Here is a 23,181-nt window from a genome sequence, read left to right as displayed (position 1 = left end):
GCTGGTGATCCGGTGACTTTGTGCGGGTATCCTCGAAGACGGGCCCTCGGGCCCCCCTGCCCACGATAATGAAGTCCCCTTGCTTCTTAGTGTACCCCCACCTCCATATAGCTAGGTCATCCTTCCCCCCACATGGTGGATGCCTGTCCCCCAGGGGTAAACCCCGAACTCAGTTCTCCTCAAGGTTGGCTGTATCACAGTCTGCACTGGGGGAGGTGGGATCTGGCTGTCCCCACAGTCTCTTCCTCTCAGGTAGGCCGGCACATGCTGGCACCCCGGCGGGCGCTCCCCATTAGCATATTTCCCCTGGCAGGAGCCCCTATTTTTATCTCAGTCATAACCGTCCAGAGTCAGGGGGGAGGGAAAGCATGCAGTTCCAAGTACAAAGTTCCCAATGAGCGCCATTTAGCACCAGTCACTCAGCTTAGTTCATCTGCACTTGTCACTTACTTGGTTGCGGCCGGGATAAAACTTACTGCTCCGGTGCACCCCTCCCGATCGGAGTGGGCTCCCTCTGCCTGCGCCTGGATGTGCGTCTGGGTAGGCCTATCTGGACAGCCTGGGAGCCAGGGTGTGGGTCTCTAGTTGGTAGGGGCCCCAGCCAGTCCCATAGCGGAAAAGGCTCCATTCCCAGGAACCTGAAGAGATCCGGTATTTTGGAGTGGCGTCTCAGGGTAAATGAAGAGCTCCCTTTGCGGAAGATGAGCTGGATGGGGAAACCCCATCTATATGTCATGCCTGCCCGACAGAGGCTTCATCATAGCTCTCCTAATCAGGGTAGCGTGGGATATATCCGCATAGACAGCAATTTGTGCCCCGTCAAAGTCCACCGGGCCCTTGAGTCTCGCCGCCTGCATAATAAGCTCCTTGTGGCTGTACCTGTGCAGGCGACACAGCACATCCCGCGCCCACCTGCCTCGGGCCCAGTGCTCTGTGCACCCGGTCAAACTCTAACAATTCCGGGAGCTCTCCATCCAGCAGCTTGAGTATGATCGCCTTCAGCGTGGCTTCCAGGTCCTCCGATCCGGTCTCCTCTCGTAATCCCCGGAACCGAAGATTCTGGCAGCGGCTTCTGTTTTCCAAATCCTCGGCATGGAGCTGGATCTCCGCTAGCTGGTCTTGGGATTGTTGTTGTGCTCTCTCCAGCTGCGATACCCTGGCTTTCAGTGCCCCCATTGACTCTTCTTCTCTAGCCAGCCACTCCTCTATCCCGTGTACCTCCGAGCGGACTTCTTGTAGGTCCCGGCGGTGCTGTTCTTCCATTCTGAGGACCAGCACCTCCATGTCGGCCTTTGTAGGCAGGGCCCTCAGCAGTGCACAGATATCTGTCTCCTCATCTGGCAGCATCCCCGAGCAGCCTGCTCCCATTGGGCTTTGCATCGTGGGATCCAACAAGGCTGGGAATCCCGTCAGCGTCTGAGAGTCCATACGTTGTGAGGTCACCGCGCCTCCTGGTTGCGACGATGTCTGGGCCTCGCCGCGTGGTAGTTCCGCACAGGCCTCTGGGCCTATTGTGGCTTTTTGTTTAAGATAGTGTTCTATTTGGTTTGCTGGAGTAGCCTTAGCAGATCCCCTGGATTTGCCTCTCTTGCGGCCGCTCATTGCAGGGTCAATTTGTGATGGGTAAGAGCATAATAGCTTTTTTGGGGATTCTGGTCTCGGGAGCCCAGGCACTTTGCGTCCTTACCCTGCCATGTCCAGGCCACACCCCGCCCATTTTTTGTTTTAAATTAATACATTTATTAAAACATAACCCAACAGTGTTTTTCTCAAAGTTTCAGAGTGCAGGTGACATCAATTTATTTCTGAAATGCCATACATGGTGTCACACTACACATGCTCTGCTTTGATCAAAATTCAAACTATTCTATTAGGGATTTATACCAAACTTTGTGGTCTAAAGTGAAATACTCAAGGACATTTGAAAATATTTATGTAGGTAGTGAGGTGTGTAATAAATATAACCATTTAAAAGCATTGCTGGTAGTTCCTATTGACACTAATTAATTTCTCATGTATTACTGGAAGATTGAAATCCTTCATTAGTGAATTGTCAGCATCTTGCATGCTTAACATATAATCTTCATTAGCCATCATTTATCACTCTGCTCCTATTCTTTGTAATCTCTTTTAAGTAACAAATAGCATTCAAGATAAGAGATCATTTGGCAAATGCCATCATTGATATTAATTGTATTATTTGATTTATGATCAAACAAGACTACTGTTAAATGCACGGTAGTATTAGCCAATATCACATTACCATTTAATTATTTATCTTTTTAGTTTGGTGGCAAACATTATTTGTATTTCAATTTTCTATCAGTTGGGTCAGAAACTGTATCATGCATCATAAACTTATCAAAATACACCTAAAGTGGTTTTCTAAAGAGTTTAAGAATTATTTTGAAGCACTTTTGCGCATTTTCATTGTTTACGTTTTATATTTTTAACAGAGGAAACCAAGTGAACCTTTCAGCCATTTTACACAATTAAATATATTGTCTTTTAGTTCAAAATTCTTTCCTTATTACCTTTATTAAGAAATAAATAAATAAAATAAAACCATTATTATGTGTTTATCAGGGCCAATTCACAATACAATGGCTACATATTATGTATTTGTTAAGCATTCAATTGTCAAGGAAGTTTGGGAACAGTAACAAAATAAAACTAAATAAGGACAAATTAGTGTGTGTGTGTGTGTGTGTGTGTGTGTGTGTGTGTGTGTGTGTGTGTGTGTGTGTGTGTGTGTGTGTGTGTGTGTGTGTGTGTGTGTGTGTGTGTGTGTGTGTGTGTGTGTGTGTGTGTGTGTGTGTGTGTGTGCATAAAGTGGGGGGTCTTCTAGACAATGAAGTCTTCAATTAACCCCTAGAGCTCCCACTATGAGGGAATAGTTTAAAGTTAACGCAATTTGGGTAGCTGTCCAATAGAGAGTGTAATTATAAACATATTTGACCAAACATGGGCAGTGTGGATATTTCTCTTCTTATTTGTTTTGGTTTCTCTTCTACCATTCTACTTGTGTAATTTATTTAGTACATTTCTTTAGTACACTGATCAGTAAGCCTACAAACAGTGTATACATTGGAAACATATAGGCGGTGGGGCTGCCCCAACCATCCCTGTGTTGCTCAAGTTTGAGCAGATATGGTGGAATGGTCTGTGTTTATATTTTTCTCCTTAATATTTGTAATGATCATCATTGCCTATTTTTATAAATCAAATATAAATCAAAGTGTGGTATATGCTATTAGACAGGAGTTTACCTTAAAACTTAAATATAGATAATATTTGATACATTTACTGTATATATAGCGAGAAGTATACTGTTACATTCCCGTTTTAAATGTGTATATTCTCAGTATTCATTAATGATCTGTAGAGTTCTTATAAATAGGCCCAGATAACAAGGGATGGACAGAAAATGACTCATAATGTTTACAGACAAGTAAAATATGACCATGCCCACTGATCATATGTCAGTTAAAAGTAAATACGTTACTAAATAAATAAATAAATAAAAATAAACCTGTGAAACTCAAGATAATTCCTGTTATTTTAGATTAGTTTACAATCCAAGAAAATCACACTGGTGCTGTAATTGTTAGTCCAACCAAAACTAACACTGTTGTTTAGGGCGGGTTAGGGTAGACTTACTCAGTCATTGACCTAAATTATGTGCAGCCAGGTGTGGCAGCAAGATTTCTGCAGCTGAATACATGGTCCATTAGATTATATTGTGGCTCAGCCCTTCAGTATTTTTTAATTATTCATATCATGGAGTAGACCAGCAAGATGCAGTGAGACGCCTTAGCTTGGGAAACTAAACTGTTAACCATTTAAGAAAACCATAATAAAAATAGGTGTGTTCTTCTGAATGAATAATGAGAGAACAATAACAATGGTTTGATTTTGGATTGGTACCTTCTTTTGGTATTGTTTAGAAAACTTGTGAAAGCATTTACATTAATGGCATTTTTTAAACTAATTCAATATGAATTTTTATCATTTCAGCTATTTACAGAGTAGTAATACTCTGCACATAACTTATTTATACTATTTTTTTTCAATCTTTTTGTTTGTTGGACAATAAAAGTTACAAATATCAGAAGCTAAAGGAACATTGCAAAGCCAACTGTCAAGTCATTGACTCAGCCTAGTCATGTACTTTTACTTTGGTCATCCCTCAAATTGCTATATAATGAAATAAAAAGTTAAACACTAAAAAAATGGTATTATAATCCTAAAATTTATGATTATGAATTATGAGTAGAAAATAACTGAACTACCAACCTATTTTTTTCACAGCAGGCTCTGCAAGTCCTGAATTGGAATAAAAGAAGATCAAATGAGACACCCTGCAGGACATTACTTCTTCTTAGGAAGATGGAAACAAACTTTATTTTTTATTAATTAATATAGTAATGGAACTATTGAATAAAACGGTGCAGTGAGCAAAGTGTTCAGCACATTACACAGCAACCTTGCAGAATTTATCTAGCACCAGTCAGATTTCCGTAAATTTTATTTGCTGTGTGTACAGATGAGTAGATCAATTTGCCTGCAGCAGGATTTGCAACACACCTTGAAGATCCATGGATCATTTTCATTTACTTGGAGTGTTCAGAAGATTACGGGGTTAGATTTGCCACCCTCTGTGATATAGGGGGGAATCTTACACCTTAATCCTTTGTAAGATCTGTAAGTAGCTAAAAGGCAAATCCCTACTGGGAGAGGACACTGACTAAAATAAAGCTCCACCAAGCAAGCAAATATGACACTTGTTGGTTTACCATATTATGCAGTATCAACTTTGCTCCCAGCACATTTTATTGAATAGGTTTGAAAATGTTATGTTTTCCATGCATCACTCAAAGCATCATTAATAAATCAAGCTATTTTATTTCCACACGTGTAGCCATCCAGTTACTGTACATGCTATGCTTGCAGTATTTAACCAGCATTAATGGGTAAACTTTAACTTAAATGTATCAAGCTACATTGTTAAAGGTCTTTGAGACATAAATATTTTCCCCCAAGAGGTTTTGGAACCAACAACAATATGGTAATAATACATTTTGTCTAACTTAACACTGAGAAGCGTTGTCCCCTTTAACCTATAACCTGGAATATATGGAAATTGCATCAATAAAACAGAAATAGCCTTCATAATAGCTTCCAGTTGTGGTTTGACTGAATGTAATAAGGGTTTGTCATAGCAGTAGTAACTGGACTGTGTGCGTCAGGAACAACTCCTGTGCTCATGTCTCTACATTGTTATTGTTAATTGTTCTTTAATTAGTAGAAGGCAGAGGGCCACTATTGATTTTTTTACTGTGATTTTTGAATAAAACAGCACATAATTTTGTATTTTTTGTTATCCTGCCTTTTTAAGCTCTTTTGCACTAACACCATTTTAAACAACCAACCTTTACTAGTTCAAAGGGAGGACTCAGCATCTTACATACTCCAACAAGGTGCAAATAAGTTGCCTTTTAACCCCTCAGTTTCTGCACAACCTAATAAAGAAGAATTGTCCGCACACTACAATAGATCCAAAATCCTTTTATTGCGAAAGGACACTACAAAAACAGAATGTTGGTAGACGTGTTTCACACACTTCAGGTGCGCTTAATCATTACACAGGTAAGTTGGCATGATAATCCTTAAATAGCCCCACCTATACCCAAAACAGGTGTCACAGGGTACTAACAAACTAAATTTATTCAACACTATTCTTGATGTCAATAGGTTTATCAGCATTATTTTTCAACAGTAGATGTGGAAAGTTCTGAGATATGTATGTCTGGGTCAACTAACACCAATTTGAAGGATGCAGAATTTTCTTTTAGGGAACAATGTGTTGCTAGAGATCTAGAGAATTTGTTCTCCTGTAATAATCCCCCCATTGGGCCGGTGGTTGATGCTGGTGCTTTTAAATTGGTTCACTTCAAAACAAAATCAGATTTTTACCCTATTAATTCCTGCACCCCAGAAATTACCAAATTTCAAAGATCAGTTGAGCGGGATTTTATGGCACTGGCACAACAGGTGATGGGGTTGTCATTAAAAACTAGAGTAAAAACCTAGAGGAAGATGATATCGTAGTCATTTGTAACTCCGACAAGGGAGTACTTGTAGTAGTTATGAATGTGCATTCATATAGAGAGGAGGCAATTTGCTAGCTATCTGATACCCATACATACATTGAGCTTAGGGGGGGGGGGGGTCCTACTAAGCAATATAGAGCAATCCTTGTGGAACTTATCACTCGAGGGATAAGAGTGGGTGTTTTCAGTCTAAAGAAAGCTACAAAGATCATACCAGAATACCCTAACTTTTCCACATTTTATCATCTCCCCAAAACTCACAAGGGGTTAAATCCCCTACAGGGATGGACAATTATAGCAGGTATTAATTCCCTTATTGAGAGGCTGGGTCAATGGCTGGACAGGCAATTACAGCCTCTGGTCCAGCAGCTCCCTGGGTATCTTAAAAACACTAACCATCTTCTTGGTGTCTTAAAGGATTTTAAATGGGAGAGTGGTTACTTGTGGGTCACACGTGATGTTGCAAGCCTATACTCATCAATTCCACACGATCTTGCTGTATTATCCATTTCCTTCTACCTAGAGACATCTACCGGTATACCTGTTGAACAGTGCAAATTTATTTTGGAAGTCCTGGAATACTTATCGTCCCACAATTATTTTTGTTTTGATTGGGGGTTCTACCTCCAGAGATGTGGGGCTGTGATGGGGGCTAAGTTTTTGCCTTCCCTTGCCAACTTCTTAATGGGTTGGTGGGAGCACATCTTTGGAGGGGAGAACCCCATTTAGGTCCTCCATAAGACTATATTTGAGGTATTTTGATGATCTGATATTTATCATGGAGGATGAGACATCCAGGCTGACTTCCTTTTTGGAGTACCTCAACTGTAACATTAAAAATCTAACCTTTACTGGTGAAACTAATAATTAAGAGATTCACTTTTTGGATGTGACCCTGGCCAGATCTGGTGTGAGGGTTAATACCACCTTATATAGGAAACCATTGTCTGGCAATTCTCTCTTACTGGCACAGTCGGGACACCCAAGGCATGCCATTAAGGGTATACCCGTTGGACAGTGCCTACGAGTGAAGATAATCTGTAGTGATGATCTAGTGTTTGAATGAGAGGCAGCCTCCCTATATCAACAAATTTTGGAGAGGGGTTACCCGAGGTGGATGATCAATAGGGCTCTGACTATTGCCAGAAATAAAGGATAAATCTCTTTAAAAGACACAAGCCAACAATTTACATCAAAATAAATTTACCTTGTCCACCCCATACAGCACAGTAACCTTCCCATTCTAGACACAGATGAGACTTGTGCAAATATTTTACAGGGAGGGGTTAACATAGTATCCCGAAGGGACCCCACTATAGGTCACTCTCTGTCCCCCAGTTTTTCAATAGGCATACTACGAAATCAGTGACATGGTTACACTTTAAGGGAAACTTTACATGTTGAGCCACAGGGTGCCCATGTTGTGGCCAAATCACGGGCGGTAACAGATTTTGTTCATTAGTGACACTAAAGCAATATGACATTTGTTCCTTTCACAATTGTAATGCTAGCTATGTAGTGTACCTGCTAACTTGTGACATATAATAGATATATATTTGTTATATGTATCTGCATATTTGTGTTGTTTTTTTTTATACATTGATCATAGTTAACAGGAGGTCTGTTATTAGTACCATGTGACACCTGTTATGGGTATAGGTGGGGCTATTTAAGGATTATCATGCCGACTGTGTAATGATTAAGTGATTAAGCACATCTGGAGTGTGTGAAACGCATCTGCCAGCATTCTGTTCCTGTAGTGTCTTTGGGATGTCGCACTAAAAAAATTTCAGATCTATTGTAGTGCGTGACCAATTATTTTTTATTCTATTGCACATGGAGGCGATCCGGGGTGGGCACCCACTGGATCTATTAGGCTTTCTTGTCTCACCTGGAGTGGAGAGTTTTTGTCCAGATTTCTGCACAAACTTTTGGGGCATCAAAGTTGCCTAACAGTCTCCCAGAAATGATAACAGCCTTTTGGTCTGGTGCCGTTTAACCATTTCAACCCCGGAAGGATTTACCCCCTTTCTGACCAGAGCACTTTTTGCGATTCTGCACTGCGTTGCTTTAACTGACAATTGCGCAGTCGTACGATGTTGTACCCAAACAAAATTGACATCCTTTTTTTCCCACAAATAGAGCTTTCTTTTGGTGGTATTTGATCACCTCTGAAGTTTTTATTTTTTGCGCTATAAACAAAAAAAGAGCGACAATTTTGAAAAAAATGCATTATTTTTTACTTTTTGCTATAATAAATATCCCCATAAAATATAATTTTTTTCCTCCGTTTAGGCCGATATGTAATATATATATATAAGCATTTATTGATTGGTTTGTGCAAAAGTTATAGCGTCTACAAAATAGGGGATAGGTTTATGGCATTTTTAGGATTTTTTTTCTAGTAATGGTGGCGATCAGCAATTTTTATCATGACTGTGACATTATGGTGGACACATTGGAAAATTCGGACAAATTTTTAGGACTATTGGCATTAATACAATGATCAATGCTATAAAATTGCATTGAATACAATAAAAATGTCACTGGCAGTGAAGGGGTTAACCACTAGGGGGCTGGGAGGGGTTAACTGGGTCCTGGGGTGTGTTTCTAACTGTCTGGGGGATGGGCTAGCAGTGACACGTTTATGTTGTTAGTAAATAATTTAAAAAAAATATGGCTCCAAGGCTGCTATATTAGATTATGAGAGCAGATTGTGATAATAATCCACAGAACAGATTTTAAGAAATGTACCTATCTCTAATCTCAAAAAAACAAAAAAAAAAAAAAAAAAAACAACAGAAAGATAAAAGTTAAAGTGTTCTAGCATTTGTAATATCAGTCCTTTGTATTACCTGATTTGAAATTCAAGTCATATCCTTTTAGTGTTTGATTTACACATGCTTAATTAAAAATAAAAAGTTTAGAAAATATCTGCAGTTTGTCTTTTGGAGAAAACTGTTTATTCAGGATTATTTATAATCAGCAAATAGATCTCTTATGCATTTAAGCAGCTGAGCATCTGAAAGAACCCAACATACAGTTCAAACAATGAAGCACACAAACAACTACATCACAGTTTTCTTTTAATCAGAGATATGCTAGCACTGATATGTTGTAAAAGATTTCTGGTGCTGTGCACAATGTATCGCACGCTCTGAATTAAAACAAGTTTACACAAGAGCTCTGTTATACATTTTATTCTGCCTTTAGCATTGATGAAAAAGGATTATATTGATTTTTTAAGCAGAAAATCATGTTGAACATTTGCTGTCATAAATAGACTTTCAAGGTTGCTGTTGTTTAAAAGGAATACCTTTTTATTGTAGAGGGTGTAAAAGTAATATTAATAGATATAATTTTGAAACATTTAACACAGCTATGGAAAACTGCATATTTCTTAAAATAATATCAAAAGTTAATACTATCATAGTAAACAACATAACAAAATAAAAATAAGAGCCTAACCTCCCCCCCCCCCCATACTCCCCACTTTGTTCTATATGCGACAGTTTTATTTGGACATTAAATCTCCAAAAAGACAAAATGTTTATTAATCCCTGCGTCATCAAGCTTCAGTTTGCTTCAAGCAGGCTTTGCTTTTCCATCCATGTCCATGGGAATACAAAACTGGCTTGAAACAGGTCAAATGCAGGTCAGAAGGCAATCAACTGCAGGTCAAATGTGAATGTTACCTATGAATAAATACTAAATGATCTTATGCCGTGTACACAAGATCAAACAATACGGTGGAAAAGTCCGGCAAACTCAAGTCTGCCGGACAATCCGCCCGTGTGTAGCCGCCGGCGGACTTTTGTTTACTCAAAAGTCCGGCGGACTTAGAAAGTATTTTTGCACTCCAATCTGTCCGCCGGACTCGCATCTCAGCGGACAATCCGGCCATGTGTGTGCCAGTCCACCGAACTTTTGAAATGAATGGACTTTTCCCGCCTGGAGAAAAGTCCGCTCATTTTGAGCGTGTCTCCAGGTAGCCGGGGCCAGCGAAGGAGGCGTCGCTGGCCCCGTCACCTGGTATGGACTTAAAGGGAAATACCTACGCTGAAAAATCAGCAAGGGGGTCCCCCCAGGTCCACATCAGACCCTTATCCGAGCACACTACCCGGCCGGCCAGGAAAGGGGGTGGGGACGAGCGAGCCCCCCCTCCTGAGCCGTGCCAGGCCAGTGCCCTCAACATGGGGGGGTGCCTTGTCCCCATGTTGATGAGGACAAGGGCCTCTTCCCAACAACCCTGGCTGTTGGTTGTCGGGGTCTGCGGGCGGGGGGCTTATCGGAATCCGGGAGCCCCCCCACCCTATGTGAATGAGTACCCCTACCCATTCACCTCTGGAAAAAAGTAAAAATAAAACACAACACACAAGGGTTAAAATAGTTTATTGCACAGCTCCGGGGGTCTTCCGTCTTCGGGGGTCTTCTCACCGGACTCCGCTATCTTCTGATAGCTCTTTTGCTAGCGCGGCCCCCCTTCCCCAAGCCACCCCACATGTTGAGGGCACGTGGCCTGGCACGGCTCAGGAGGGGGGGCGCTCGCTCGTCCCCACTCCCTTTCCTGGCCGCCCGGGTAACGTGCTCAGACAAGGGTCTGATGTGGACCTAGGGGGGGACCCCACGCCGATTTTTCGGCGTAGGTATTCCCCTTTAAGTCCATACCTGGTGACCCTCCTTCGCTGGCCCCGGCTACCTGGAGATGCGCTCAAAATGAGCAGACTTTCCTGCTTGTGCGGGCGAGTCCATTCATTTCAAAAGTACGGCGGATAGTCCGGCGGACTTAATACGCCGTATTAGTCTGCTGAAAAAGTGCCGTGTGTGGGCAAGTAGCTCGTTCGGAAAGTCCGGTGGACAGTCCGGCGGGAAGTCCGTCAGACTAAGTTGGCTACATGTGTACGCGGCATTAGAAGCATGTCAAACCGATGTCAAACTGAGTCGATGGACACAGGTCCAAAATCCATTGATACATGCTCTATATACTATGTTTTACGCTGACTTCTAAAAGAAGCCAGCACCATCAAAAAACAAATTTTCATTTTTTGGGATGTACTTATCTTATTTTTAACAACCAGTTTCTTTTATCTCCAATATATTTTATTTCCCAGTAATGGCACAGTACAGTTTTCTTGAAACAGAAGGTGTTCACATGTATTATTTTAACACTTCATCCTCGGAAAGGATTTGCCCTCTTCCTGACCATGCCCTTTTTTGCAATACAGAGCTGCGTCACTTTAACTGACAACTGCACAGTCATGCGACGTGATTACGCGTGCCCGGTGGTCATCATGCCTGCCGGGCACGTGCATTGGCTCCAGGGACCTGCTGCTGGTGCATGTTTGTGCCTTCTAAAGCATCTTAAAGAGGTGACGTACAGCGACGATGGCTCGCGCAGGGGAGCTTAACCACTTACAGGCCGGACCATTTTGCTGGTCAAAGACCAGACCCCTTTTTGCGATTCGGCACTGCGTCGCTTTAACTGACAATTGCGCGGTCGTGCAACGTGGCTCCCAAACAAAATTTACGTTCTTTTTTTCCCACAAATAGAGCTTTCTTTTGGTGGTATTTTTTGCGCTATAAACAAAAATAGAGCGACAATTTTGAAAAAACGCATTATTTTTTACTTTTTGTTATAATAAATATCCCCCAAAAATATATAAAAAAACATTTTTTCCCCTCAGTTTAGGCCGATACGTATTCTTCTACATATTTTTGGTAAAAAAATCGCAATAAGCGATTATTGATTGGTTTGCGCAAAAGTTATAGCGTTTACAAAATAGGGATAGTTTTATGGCATTTTTATTAATAATTTTTTATTATTTATTTTTATACTAGTAATGGCGGTGATCAGCGATTTTTATTGTGACTGCGACATTGTGGCAGACACATTGGACATTTTTGACACATTTTTGGGACCATTGTCATTTCTACAGTAATCACTGATATATAAATGCAGTGATTCCTGTGTAAATGACACTGGCAGTGAAGGGGTTAACCAGTGGGTGGCAGTGTAGGGGTTAAGTGTTCCTAGGGGTGTGTTGCTAACTGTGGGGGGGTTGGGCTTTCATTTAGTGAACACTGATCTCTGCTCCAATCACATGGAGCAGAGATCAGCGTGAATAGTTGCTAGGCAGAATGGAGAAATGCTGTTTACACGGCATTTCCTCCATTCAGCCGTCTCGTGAGACGATCGCGGGTATGCCCGCGGCGATCGAGTCCGCGGGACCCGCGACCGGACCAGGGCGGCATTGAAGATTGGACGTACATGTACGCCAATATGCCTGCCCGTGCCATTCTGCCGACGTACATCGGTGTGCGCTGGTCAGGAACCGGTTAACTGCGGCGGCTGGTCGGGAAGGGGTTAATCATAACCACTGTTGTATAGCACAGACTCAACTTTATACAATAGTACTATTTATTCCAAACTGCATACAGCACTTACAGGCTTGTTGGCTATCATCAGCAGAGCTGGCGCTACCACTAGGCAAACAAGGCAGCCGCCTAAGATGCACTGTTGTCTAGGGCACAGCCATAGCCAATGCCACATACCTCTTCTGTCACCGTTAAATGGGGGCAGTGTGTGCAGGAAGGGGGCAGTGTATATAGGAAGGGACTTAGGGTTAAAGGGCACAGTGTGTCAAGGAAGGGGGCAGTGTGTGCAGAAAATGGGGTTTAGGGTTTAATGGGGGCCAGTGTGTGCAGGAAGGGGGCAGTTTTATTTTTTGGGGGGGGGGGTGCAAGTAGCTGGTCTTGCCTAGGGCTTCAAATGGTCTGGCACCAGCCCTGATCATCAGTGCAGTGTATGAAACAATGTGATTGGTTTACTAATGGCAAATAGACTTCGCAAGTGCAGTTGTACTCATTTTGCTTAGTAGATGTTAATATGGTGAAGATTAACTTTGTAAAGAATACAAAATTAGACGCAAGGAAAAACAAAACACCATTTTGCTGGCACATGATTGGATGATAGAATTCAGCAGAACTTTACCACACTTACTAAGCTATGGGTAAAATTTGTGCAACTGCACTTGCAGAGTGCACACTCTATTTGCCTTTAGTAAATCAACCCCAGTAGTTTCATTATTTATATATAGTATTATTACTAAACATACAGTATATGTACAAAGATATGAAACCCCTTTAAGTAAGCTTGAATGGCTTTTTAGCTTCAAAGCTTTGGAACTTCATCTAAGCATTGAACAAAAAATGACCTTAAAAGTGTTTAAACACAGATCTGTAATAAAATACCTCATGTGTGTACAAATTACATCAGGATAAAGCAACTTTGTGATCAATGTACACAGGCATTAGGCTCAGAAGCAAGTCATGTGCAACACACATTGGAATGCTTACAGGGAGAGAGGGCATGCATTTGTGATATATTTGAGATGCTTTTACATTGGTATAAATGCAAACCAATGTGTTATAAAAACAACAAAAAATGCAAATGAACACGGATTCATAAGAACCAATTAATAATCCAAACATTGCATTCCAGATTCTTCCGAAATACATGCAACTCAGAAACAACACACAAACACCTGTGTACTCTAACCATATAAGAAAGAGTGCCTGCATTTCGAAAATATGAAGTGATTATTTTTTTTTTTTAATTACCTTTGCGTTCATTATCAAATGATATTAAGTCTGATACAGTGGAAACAATGGCATATATCCAATCCGTAGTGTCATCCACAGCATCGTGAATAATTCTCACTGGATCATTTCGGAGTTTGCTAATTGGACCCCCTAAACACATAAATCAAAACAAAAAAAAAAGAAGTGAAAAAGGTCAGCTGATTGTTTTGACAATATCTCTTGCATGTTAATTAAACAACACAATATTAAGCTTAATAGTCTATGTTTCTTGTCATAAGGAAGTATTATTCACACTCCTAATTTAGTAATTAACATAACACTGTGCAGCCAATGGTAGGGAATTTAACTGTTCATAGTCTTTACATTGATAAAAGTTTTAGTTATGTTTGAAGCCCAGTTGAAAGAAATAGATAATAAGCTAACCTGACATTGTACTGGACATTGTACTAACAACCTCCTCTTTCATAATCTTACTTCTTCTTGCTTGGTGGGGTTGATTTACAAAAGACAATTAGTCTGTTTGCAAGGGAATGTTCCTTTATCTTAGCCCTTGTACACACGGTGGGAGATTCCGACGGAATGTGTCCTATCGGACCGTTTTGTCAGATATTCCAACTGTGTGTGGTCTCCATCGGACTGTTTCCGTCTGAATATCCGACGGACCAATTTTTCCAACTTGCCGGTAAAATTTTTGGACAAAATGCTCAGATCGGACATACTCCGATCATGTGTAGCCTACTCCGACGGACAAAGTGCCACGCATGCTCAGATCAAATTCCTAGACCAAAGCTATTGGCTACTAGCCTGAACGTAGTCCCATCGTAATGAAATAACGTCATCACGTCATCATGTACAATTGGATTTTCCGACAACTTAGTCTGACCGTGTGTATGCAACATCACTTCCGGACCTCTTCTGGAATTTATCCGTCGGAATTACTCCGACGGATTTGGTTGTCGGAATCTCCGACCGTGTGTACAAGGGCTTAGTAAAGGTGGTGAAAATGAGCTTTGCAAAGAATATCCAATCACATGCAAGTAAATATTTTAATAAAACTTTATTTTTGCTTGCTCATGATTGGATGATGGAAGCCAACAGATTTTCACCTCATTCATGCAGCCAATGGAAATTATCTTACAAAGTGAAAATTATTTTGCAAAGTGTACAGCCTATTTGCCTTTATTAAATAAACTCTAGTGCATCCACATTTGACTGTGCAATCCAAGGCACCAGAGCCTGAACACACTGCATCCTGTAATTTCACATATCTGGTTAGGTACACCCCATTCTCAGCATTGCATATGTGCGTAGTATGTGCATATGTGCATAGTGACACTTGTGACATGCAGTGTAGACTTTACTTAGTTATGCCAGAAGACACATCTGGAGTGGACATGAAAGAAGTGCACACAAAAAATGTCTTAAAATGCATTTAGAACATAACTTTGATAGAAAACATACCATACAATGGTAAAAGATTATCAAAAAATACTTAAAATTGAGCTTCAATAATTGATTGGTCATATGCTTCTGTGCCACTGATCTGTTACCAGCACAGATCTAAAAAGGCAACGTTTAAGTGCTATGTGTAACAGTAAGTGTCAGAAAAGAACACTATAATACCAAATGATTTTTCAGATTTAAGCTCATTGGAATTGTTGGTTGTATTTGCATATAAGACGGGCAAGACTCAAGTATGGGGTAGAAAGGGCTTAGCGGCATCATCTTCAAATTCACTAATACACTAAGACCTTCACAATTGAATAAAACTATAAAGATATATACACCATAATAACGTTTTAAAAAACTGTAAATCACTGATCCATTCTCCTGACAGTGTAAAGTAATATAGTGGTAGAATAGAAACTATAAATAAATCCTGCAATAATTCCCAGCACAATATATCTGCCTCCTGAAAAAAACAGTTTTCTGAGATTTCTATAACTTGTAAAGAATTTTTGTAAAAAAGAAAATATTTCTTAGGTACAGTACATGTCAACATGCTGATATCAAATACTATACAAGGTTATTGATCACATACAGTACAACAAAGCTCAACGCTCTGAGGTTAAAGTGTTACTAAACCCACAACAGTAAAATCAGTCTGTATATGCAGTAAAGCATGTTTGTTATCCTCACTGTGGAACCTATGGGGTAATCCTGCACATTGTGTAAAATGGCTGTTTGATCCTGTATTCTCTGTTCCTCCCCTTCTTCCACAGTCCCCGATCCATCTCCTGATAGTACAGAGCCTTGGGGGCACTCTGCACATGTTAGTTTGGTGTGTATTCCTAGAGAGTTTTTTTTTATTTTTGGGAGAGTGCACAAGGCCAATCAGCACTTCTAGACAGAGGATCAGGGTTCCTGCAGCCTCATAGGACAGTCAGAGTAAAATGAAAACTCATCCTACAAGCTTTAACCAGACACTAATAGAAGTCACAAGACTGCTATATATTGTGATATACTGCTGATGAGACAAGACAGTTTATATTTAATGTAATAATTGCATTTCCATGTTCTGTATACTGTAGGAGACCAGATATAGTGAATACAGGGTCCTGTGTTTAGTAAAACTTTAATTATAAAATAAAATAGTTCCACTCATGCTTAGTACTATACAGCAACAATCATATTCTACTTATTATTGGACCTGGAAGTTACATACATACATATCTTTTTACCTCAGTCCTTTATTAAAAGAAATGTGGGTAAGTTTACATAGCAATACACTATAATGTTTTTAATATTTCTTACTGCAGTGTTGTGCTACACACCAATAAGCAAACAACGAGTACTTGACTGATTCACAATGGAAACAAGCAACAGAATGTAAGCAAGCAGAATATACATTTTCATCATGTGAACATAATGTAGGAACAGCTTAGCAAATACGTAAATACGTGCCCTTTCCTGAATAGGATAACGTTGGTACTGTGTGCATGTTGTTTAATGTTGTAATTCATTATGGGTTGTGAGTATTAGTGCTAGCGCTGCTCTATGCTGAGATGGGTTTTGCATGATGAAAGTACCGCAATATATAGCATATACCTGTAAATATTATGTAAAACATTGGAAAATATTGTAAATAATGTTGTCTTTCTTCAGGTGAGTGCTGCATACTGTTCATGAGCCCTGACAAAGCAAATGGCAAAGCACATTGGCATATGAAGATTACAATACAAGTATTTGTGGTTGTGCTTGTTTACTGTTGCTTTTACTAATTCAGAGACTTACAAGTTTGATGATCGTCTTAACAATTATTACCAAATACAACTGTATTTTTATGAAACATCAAGCTCCTTGTCTGGCTTGTACAGTCCAATATCTACTTTTCTCTTTTTTCTCGGATGATGGCCATAAGATTCCCAACATTTTCTATAAAAGAGTTGCAAGTATTATGTTTTTTAAAGGGAGACACTATTGCTTTTGAGTTATTTTCTTTAGTTGTACACTGTATAGTTTCTGTATTTTACAATATATACAATTTCTGTTTTACAAATAAAGGTTTAAAGAAACACAAAAGACTCCAGAAGCATTATGTTTAGCTAAGCAGACAGCACAGCAGATACTGCTTGCTTTGCAAGCATCTTATTGATCCTTAGGACTGAGTCATCCAAAAAGGAATGGGTCACTGCTGAATGAGTCATTGAGTTCTGTCAACAATGGGCTTCCTTTTTTGAAAAGAAAATGAAAAATAGAACTTGTAAATGTGAAAAGAACCTAATGCTCCACCTGCTGTTTCAAAGGCACAAAGTATTATATTAATCTAAATATTTCATATCTGTTTGACCTTTTTTATATAGGCCATTATCACTTCCTACTCATATTCTGTTATTTATGGCTCTTCAGCACAATATCCCATGGCATGGAAAAGCATAGTTCCCTTGGAGAACCAGCATCTAACATTTTGTACAGATGACACTGACAGGTAGGTTCTCCACTGACAATCAAAAATTATAATGGTACCAGCTTATGTGATCACTATGTCAGCTCTGACATAGTGGTCACATGTGGGTCAAGGCTTCATTAACCACTTTCAGACCGGACCATTTTGCTGGTAAATGACCAGAGGTCTTTTTACACTTTGGCACTGCGCTGCTTTAACTGGTAATTGCGCGGTCATGCAATGTTGTACCCAAACAAAATTTGCGTCCTTTTCTTCCCACAAATAGAGCTTTCTTTTGATGGTATTTGATTGCCTCTGCGATTTTTATTTTTTGCGATATAAACGTAAAAAGACCGCAAATTTTGAAAAAAAATGATATTTTCTACTTTTTGTTATTAGAAAAATCCAATAAACTCAATTTTAGTCATACATTTAGGCCAAAATGTATTCAGCCACATGTCTTTGGTAAAAAAAAAGTCAATAATTGTATATTTATTGGTTTGCGCAAAAGTTGTCACATCTACAAACTAAGGTACGTTTTCTGGAATTTACGCAGCTTTTAGTTTACGACTGCCTATCTCATTTCTTGAGGTGCTAAAATGACAGGGCAGTACAAAACCCCCCCAAATGACCCCATTTTGGAAAGTAGACCCCCTAAGGAAATTGATAAGAGGCATGTTGAGCCCATTGAATATTTTATTTTTTTGCCTCAAGCGATTGAATAATGACAAAAAAAAAATTTTTTTTTTTTTTTTACACAAAGTTGTCACTAAATGATATATTGCTCACACATGCTATGGGCGTATGTGAAATGACACCCCAAAATAAATTCTGCTGCTTCTCCTGAGTATGGGGATACCACATATGTGGGACTTTTTGGGAGCCTAGCCGCGTACAGGGCCCCGAAAACCAAGCACCGCCTTCAGGCTTTCTAAGGGCGTCAATTTTTGATTTCACGCCTCACTACCTATTACAGTTTTGAAGGCCATAAAATGCCAAGATGGCACAAAACCCCCACAAATGACCCCATTTTAGAAAGTAGACACCCCAAGCTATTTGCTGAGAGGCATGTTGAGTCCATGGAATATTTTATATTTTGCCACAAGTTGCGGGAAAATTACAAACTTTTTTTTTTTTTTTTTTTTTTCACAAAGTTGTCACTAAATGATATATTGCTCATGCATGCCATGGGCATATGTGAAATGACACCCCAAAATAAATTCTGCTGCTTCTCCTGAGTACGGGGATACCACATATGTGGGACTTTTTGGGAGCCTAGCCGCGTACGGGGCCCCGAAAACCAAGCACCGCCTTCAGGCTTTCTAAGGGCGTAATTTTTTGAGTTCACTTCTCACTACCTATTACAGTTTTGAAGGCCATAAAATGCCAAGATGGCACAAAACCCCCACAAATGACCCCATTTTAGAAAGTAGACACCCCAAGCTATTTGCTGAGAGGCATGTTGAGTCCATGGAATATTTTATATTTTGCCACAAGTTGCGGGAAAATTACAAACTTTTTTTTTTTTTCACAAAGTTGTCACTAAATGATATATTGCTCACGCATGCCATGGGCATATGTGAAATGACACCCCAAAATAAATTCTGCTGCTTCTCCTGAGTACGGGGATACCACATATGTGGGACTTTTTGGGAGCCTAGCCGCGTACGGGGCCCCAAAAACCAAGCACCGCCTTCAGGCTTTCTAAGGGCGTTACAGTTTTGAAGGCCATAAAATGCCAAGATGGCACAAACCCCCCCCCCCAAATGACCCCATTTTAGAAAGTAGACACCCCTAAATTTAGGGGTACACTAGTGAGACTAGGTAATAAATGGCGGGTGCCCTGAAACTATAAAAAAATAACTAACCAACCAGCGTCACCTGTAACAGTTATATGGTGATCACTGGTGAAAGGGTTAACTAGGGGGCAATCAGGGGGCTTTATGCGGTAGTATATGGGGGTCCCTGGCGCTATAAAAAGCTGCGGCGAACCTAAATACCTACCTGCCTAACTAGCGTCACCTGTGACACTAATACAGCGATCAGAAAAACGATCGCTTATTAGGCTGGGTTCACACTGGAGCGATGCGGGAACGCCACGAATGCGCGGCGGGTTCCCGCATCGCATGCCTCCCGGCGGCAGTTCACACTGCCCTATGCGAACTGCTGGGAGTGTCAGTGAAATGTTAATGACACCCCCAGATCAGTTCGCATATCGCAGTGCGATCTGCAAACTTGGATCGCATGGTGTGAACACCCATGCGATCCGATTCTGCTGCGGACCAAAAAAAGGGTCCCGTGCGAGTTTGCGGCGGGTGCGACACGAATTCAGCCATACTATCTGTATAGCTGAACTCGAATCGCACAGAGATCGGATGTGATTTGCACTGCAGTGCGGTGCGAATCACATCCGTTCTCATAAACCGCTGCAATGTGAACCCAGCCTTAGTGACACTGGCGACGGGGGGTGATCACGGGGTTAAACCTTTATTGGGGGGGTTAGGGGGGTACCTTAGAACTAAAGGGGGCTAACCCTAACTGCCCTAACAGTTATTAGTCACAAATGACACCTGCCGGGTGATCAGGGGGTTAAACCTTTATTAGGTAATAAATGGCGGGTGCCCTGAAACTATAAAAAAATAACTAACCAACCAGCGTCACCTGTAACAGTTATATGGTGATCACTGGTGAAAGGGTTAACTAGGGGGCAATCAGGGGGCTTTATGCGGTAGTATATGGGGGTCCCTAGCGCTATAAAAAGCTGCGGCGAACCTAAATACCTACCTGCCTAACTAGCGTCACCTGTGACACTAATACGGCGATCAGAAAAATGATCGCTTATTAGGCTGGGTTCACACTGGAGCGATGCGGAAACGCCGCAAATCCGCGGCGGGTTCCCGCATCGCATGCCTCCCGGCGGCAGTTCACACTGCCCTATGCGAACTGCTGGGAGTGTCAGTGAAATGTTACTGACACCCCCAGATCAGTTCGCATATCGCAGTGCGATCTGCAAACTCGGATCGCATGGTGTGAACACCCATGCGATCCGATTCTGCTGCGGGCCAAAAAAAGGGTCCCGTGCGAATTTGCGGCGGGTGCGGCGGGTGTGGCGGGTGCGGCGGGTGCGGCGAATGGCTGAACTCGAATCGCACAGAGATCGGATGTGATTTGCACTGCAGTGCGGTGCGAATCACATTCGTTCTCATAAACCGCTGCAATGTGAACCCAGCCTTAGTGACACTGGCGACGGGGGGTGATCACGGGGTTAAACCTTTATTGGGGGGGTTAGGGGGGTACATTAGAACTAAAGGGGGCTAACCCTAACTGCCCTAACAGTTATTACAGTCACAAATGACACCAATGCAAAAAAAAAAAAAATGACATTGGTGTCACTGTGACTGGGGGGCAGGGGTAATTGGGGGGGTGATCGGGGGGTAAAGGGGGGGTGTGAGTGTGCCTGGCATGTTCTACTGTGTGTGGGATGTGTTGGTGCAACTCACTGATCCGCTCTCCTCCGTGTCGGAATGAAAAATACCGACACGGAGGAGAGAATACATCACTTCCTCTCCTGTGTTTACATTACAGGAGAGGAAGTGATGTCACCGGGGATTTCCATTCGTCGGGAGCGATCGCGAGGGGGTGGCCATGAATGAATGGCCGTCCCCTCGTCCGGGATCGCTCCCGAACGAAAACCGACCGCCGCAGGCACCGGGCGGGGGCCCGATCGGGCCCCCGACCCGCGGGAGGCAAAGGACGTACATGTATGTGCTTATGCCTGCCCGTGCCATTCTGATGACGTACATCGGCGTGCGGCGGTCGGCAAGTGGTTAAAACAATTAAAGCCTTTAGCTTGCACAAACACTCTCACATTCTGGCTGCATAGTTCATCTGTGGTTGCATTTATTTAAAAGTGTAACCATAAGAAACTATTGTATTTTTTAAGAAATAATAATTAATTAAAAAACAGATCTTTTTTTGCACTTATCGACCTATAATAAGAGCAGAGCAAACATTTTTTAGTTTCAAACATTTTATTGAAGTATAAAGAGCAATACAATACAATCAAGGCCAATACAGTATGCTTAGTTCAATCACAATCGGGTGTATAATCCGGCAGATATTGACATATATTTGGAAATAACAATCGGATTCGAGTAGTATCGTTCTCATAGGCAATCAATTTTATCTTTACCATTTAAATCAAAGCAAATCAAGTCGGAGCGGTGAGTATGGGGCCAATGGCATAAGTGGGGCGATCTAAAGAAGATCCCAGGGTAGAAGCAGTGTATATACGGGATTATTGTGTGCATCTTTCGTCCATCCACCCCTAATGGGAACTCACTGTGGATGCGAAAGGTACACCGATTGAGATCTGTAGGTTTCAGCACAGGATCTCTAATCACCGATTGGTGTATTTATGAACCGCCTATTTTGCAACACTAAGGAGTGGGTAAATAGAGGTCAAAGTAAACAGAAGTTTAAAGTCATAAAAGGCATCTATTGTAGGGGTTATAAGGGAAGAGAAGGGGAGAGCGGGTATGGGAGATAAAGGAGGTGCCTATAGCAATAGTGGTGACGGAATTACGGTTGTGTGGGGCGTCTCAGGTCAGAGTGAATGAGAGAAGGAGTAGAAGCGGATCGAAAATGAATCCAGCACGTCCAAATTTGGGAAAACTTGGCGTGGAGCAAACATTTTTTTATTAAAACAATATGCAAATACAAGCCTTACATGTCCCTTAAAATATATAAAGCGGGGGGGGAGGGGGGACGTGGCTAGCCGGCGGAGCGGATGGTCGCACATTGGAACAGCTCGGTCTCAAGATGGGCTACAACGACAATCTATAGTGACATTAAGCCTTGTTTCAAGCCGAAAACCACCACACCAGCAGCTGGCTCATCTCCTGATGCCGTCCCGCAAAAGGAAAGAACTTACAAGGCCTGGGAAGATGACAGACTTCCTAATATACCAGCGCCATCAGCATGTTCAAGATGACGAATACAGAGACGACTCATGCGGCCCATACAATCAGCTGGGACAAACGGCGAGGTTCAACAGCAACAGGAATAACATTGTTCCTCAACAGCCACAATACTCATTGCCTCCAACTGCTTCATCCAGCCCAGCAAAAAGCAGACAAAAACGGCTCAAATACCAGCTGACAACCTGGAGGTAAGCGCTTTTAATTCATCATTAGATGACACCAGGGAGTTATAGGACTCCATTACTGACTTCCCCACATTGAACCAGCCAGTCACTACTCTCAAAGATATGCTGGTGTCTCTCCATTCTACTCTGCCTGCTGACATAATGTTCATTACACAGCAGTTTAAGACAGAAGTCTTAGCAGTATCCAAAAGAGTCTCTCACATTGCAACTAAAATGGGCGAGTTTGCCAACACTTTTAATGATATGGTTGATGCACATAACGAAAGGGATGATGAGATCACTAGTATTAAAGCAAAATTAGCTGATTTGGAAGAGAGATCAAGACCCAACAACGTCAAGATCCGAGGCATCCCCGAATCTGTCAAACCACCAGAGCTGAAAGCCTACTTTATAAATCTTGGGAAGGTAGCACT

The 23,181-nt window shown here is 41.5% G+C and overlaps 1 protein-coding gene across 50 annotated transcripts in view; it reads right to left on the bottom strand.

Moving 5' to 3' along the window:
• Positions 1-23,181, bottom strand: part of TRDN (triadin) — a 1,056,665-nt gene that overhangs the window by 917,896 nt on the left and 115,588 nt on the right. For 49 of the 50 annotated variants that reach the window (XM_077486957.1, XM_077486959.1, XM_077486986.1 and 46 more), the window contains 2 exons: positions 13,734-13,865; positions 4,297-4,326 (listed from right to left, as the gene is read on the bottom strand). In XM_077486957.1, the coding sequence (XP_077343083.1) occupies positions 4,297-4,326; positions 13,734-13,865 (162 nt within the window). The remainder of the gene's footprint in view (positions 1-4,296; positions 4,327-13,733; positions 13,866-23,181) is intronic. The other variant, XM_077486966.1, reaches the window with a different exon arrangement.

Source organism: Lithobates pipiens, unplaced genomic scaffold (genome assembly GCF_037356315.1).
Source record: "Lithobates pipiens isolate NorthernLeopardFrog02 unplaced genomic scaffold, aLitPip1_a1.2 Scaffold_18, whole genome shotgun sequence".
Classification (NCBI taxonomy): Eukaryota; Metazoa; Chordata; class Amphibia; order Anura; family Ranidae; genus Lithobates; species Lithobates pipiens.
Note: the sequence above shows the minus strand (reverse complement) of the source record. Positions and strands in the feature narration are given on the sequence as shown.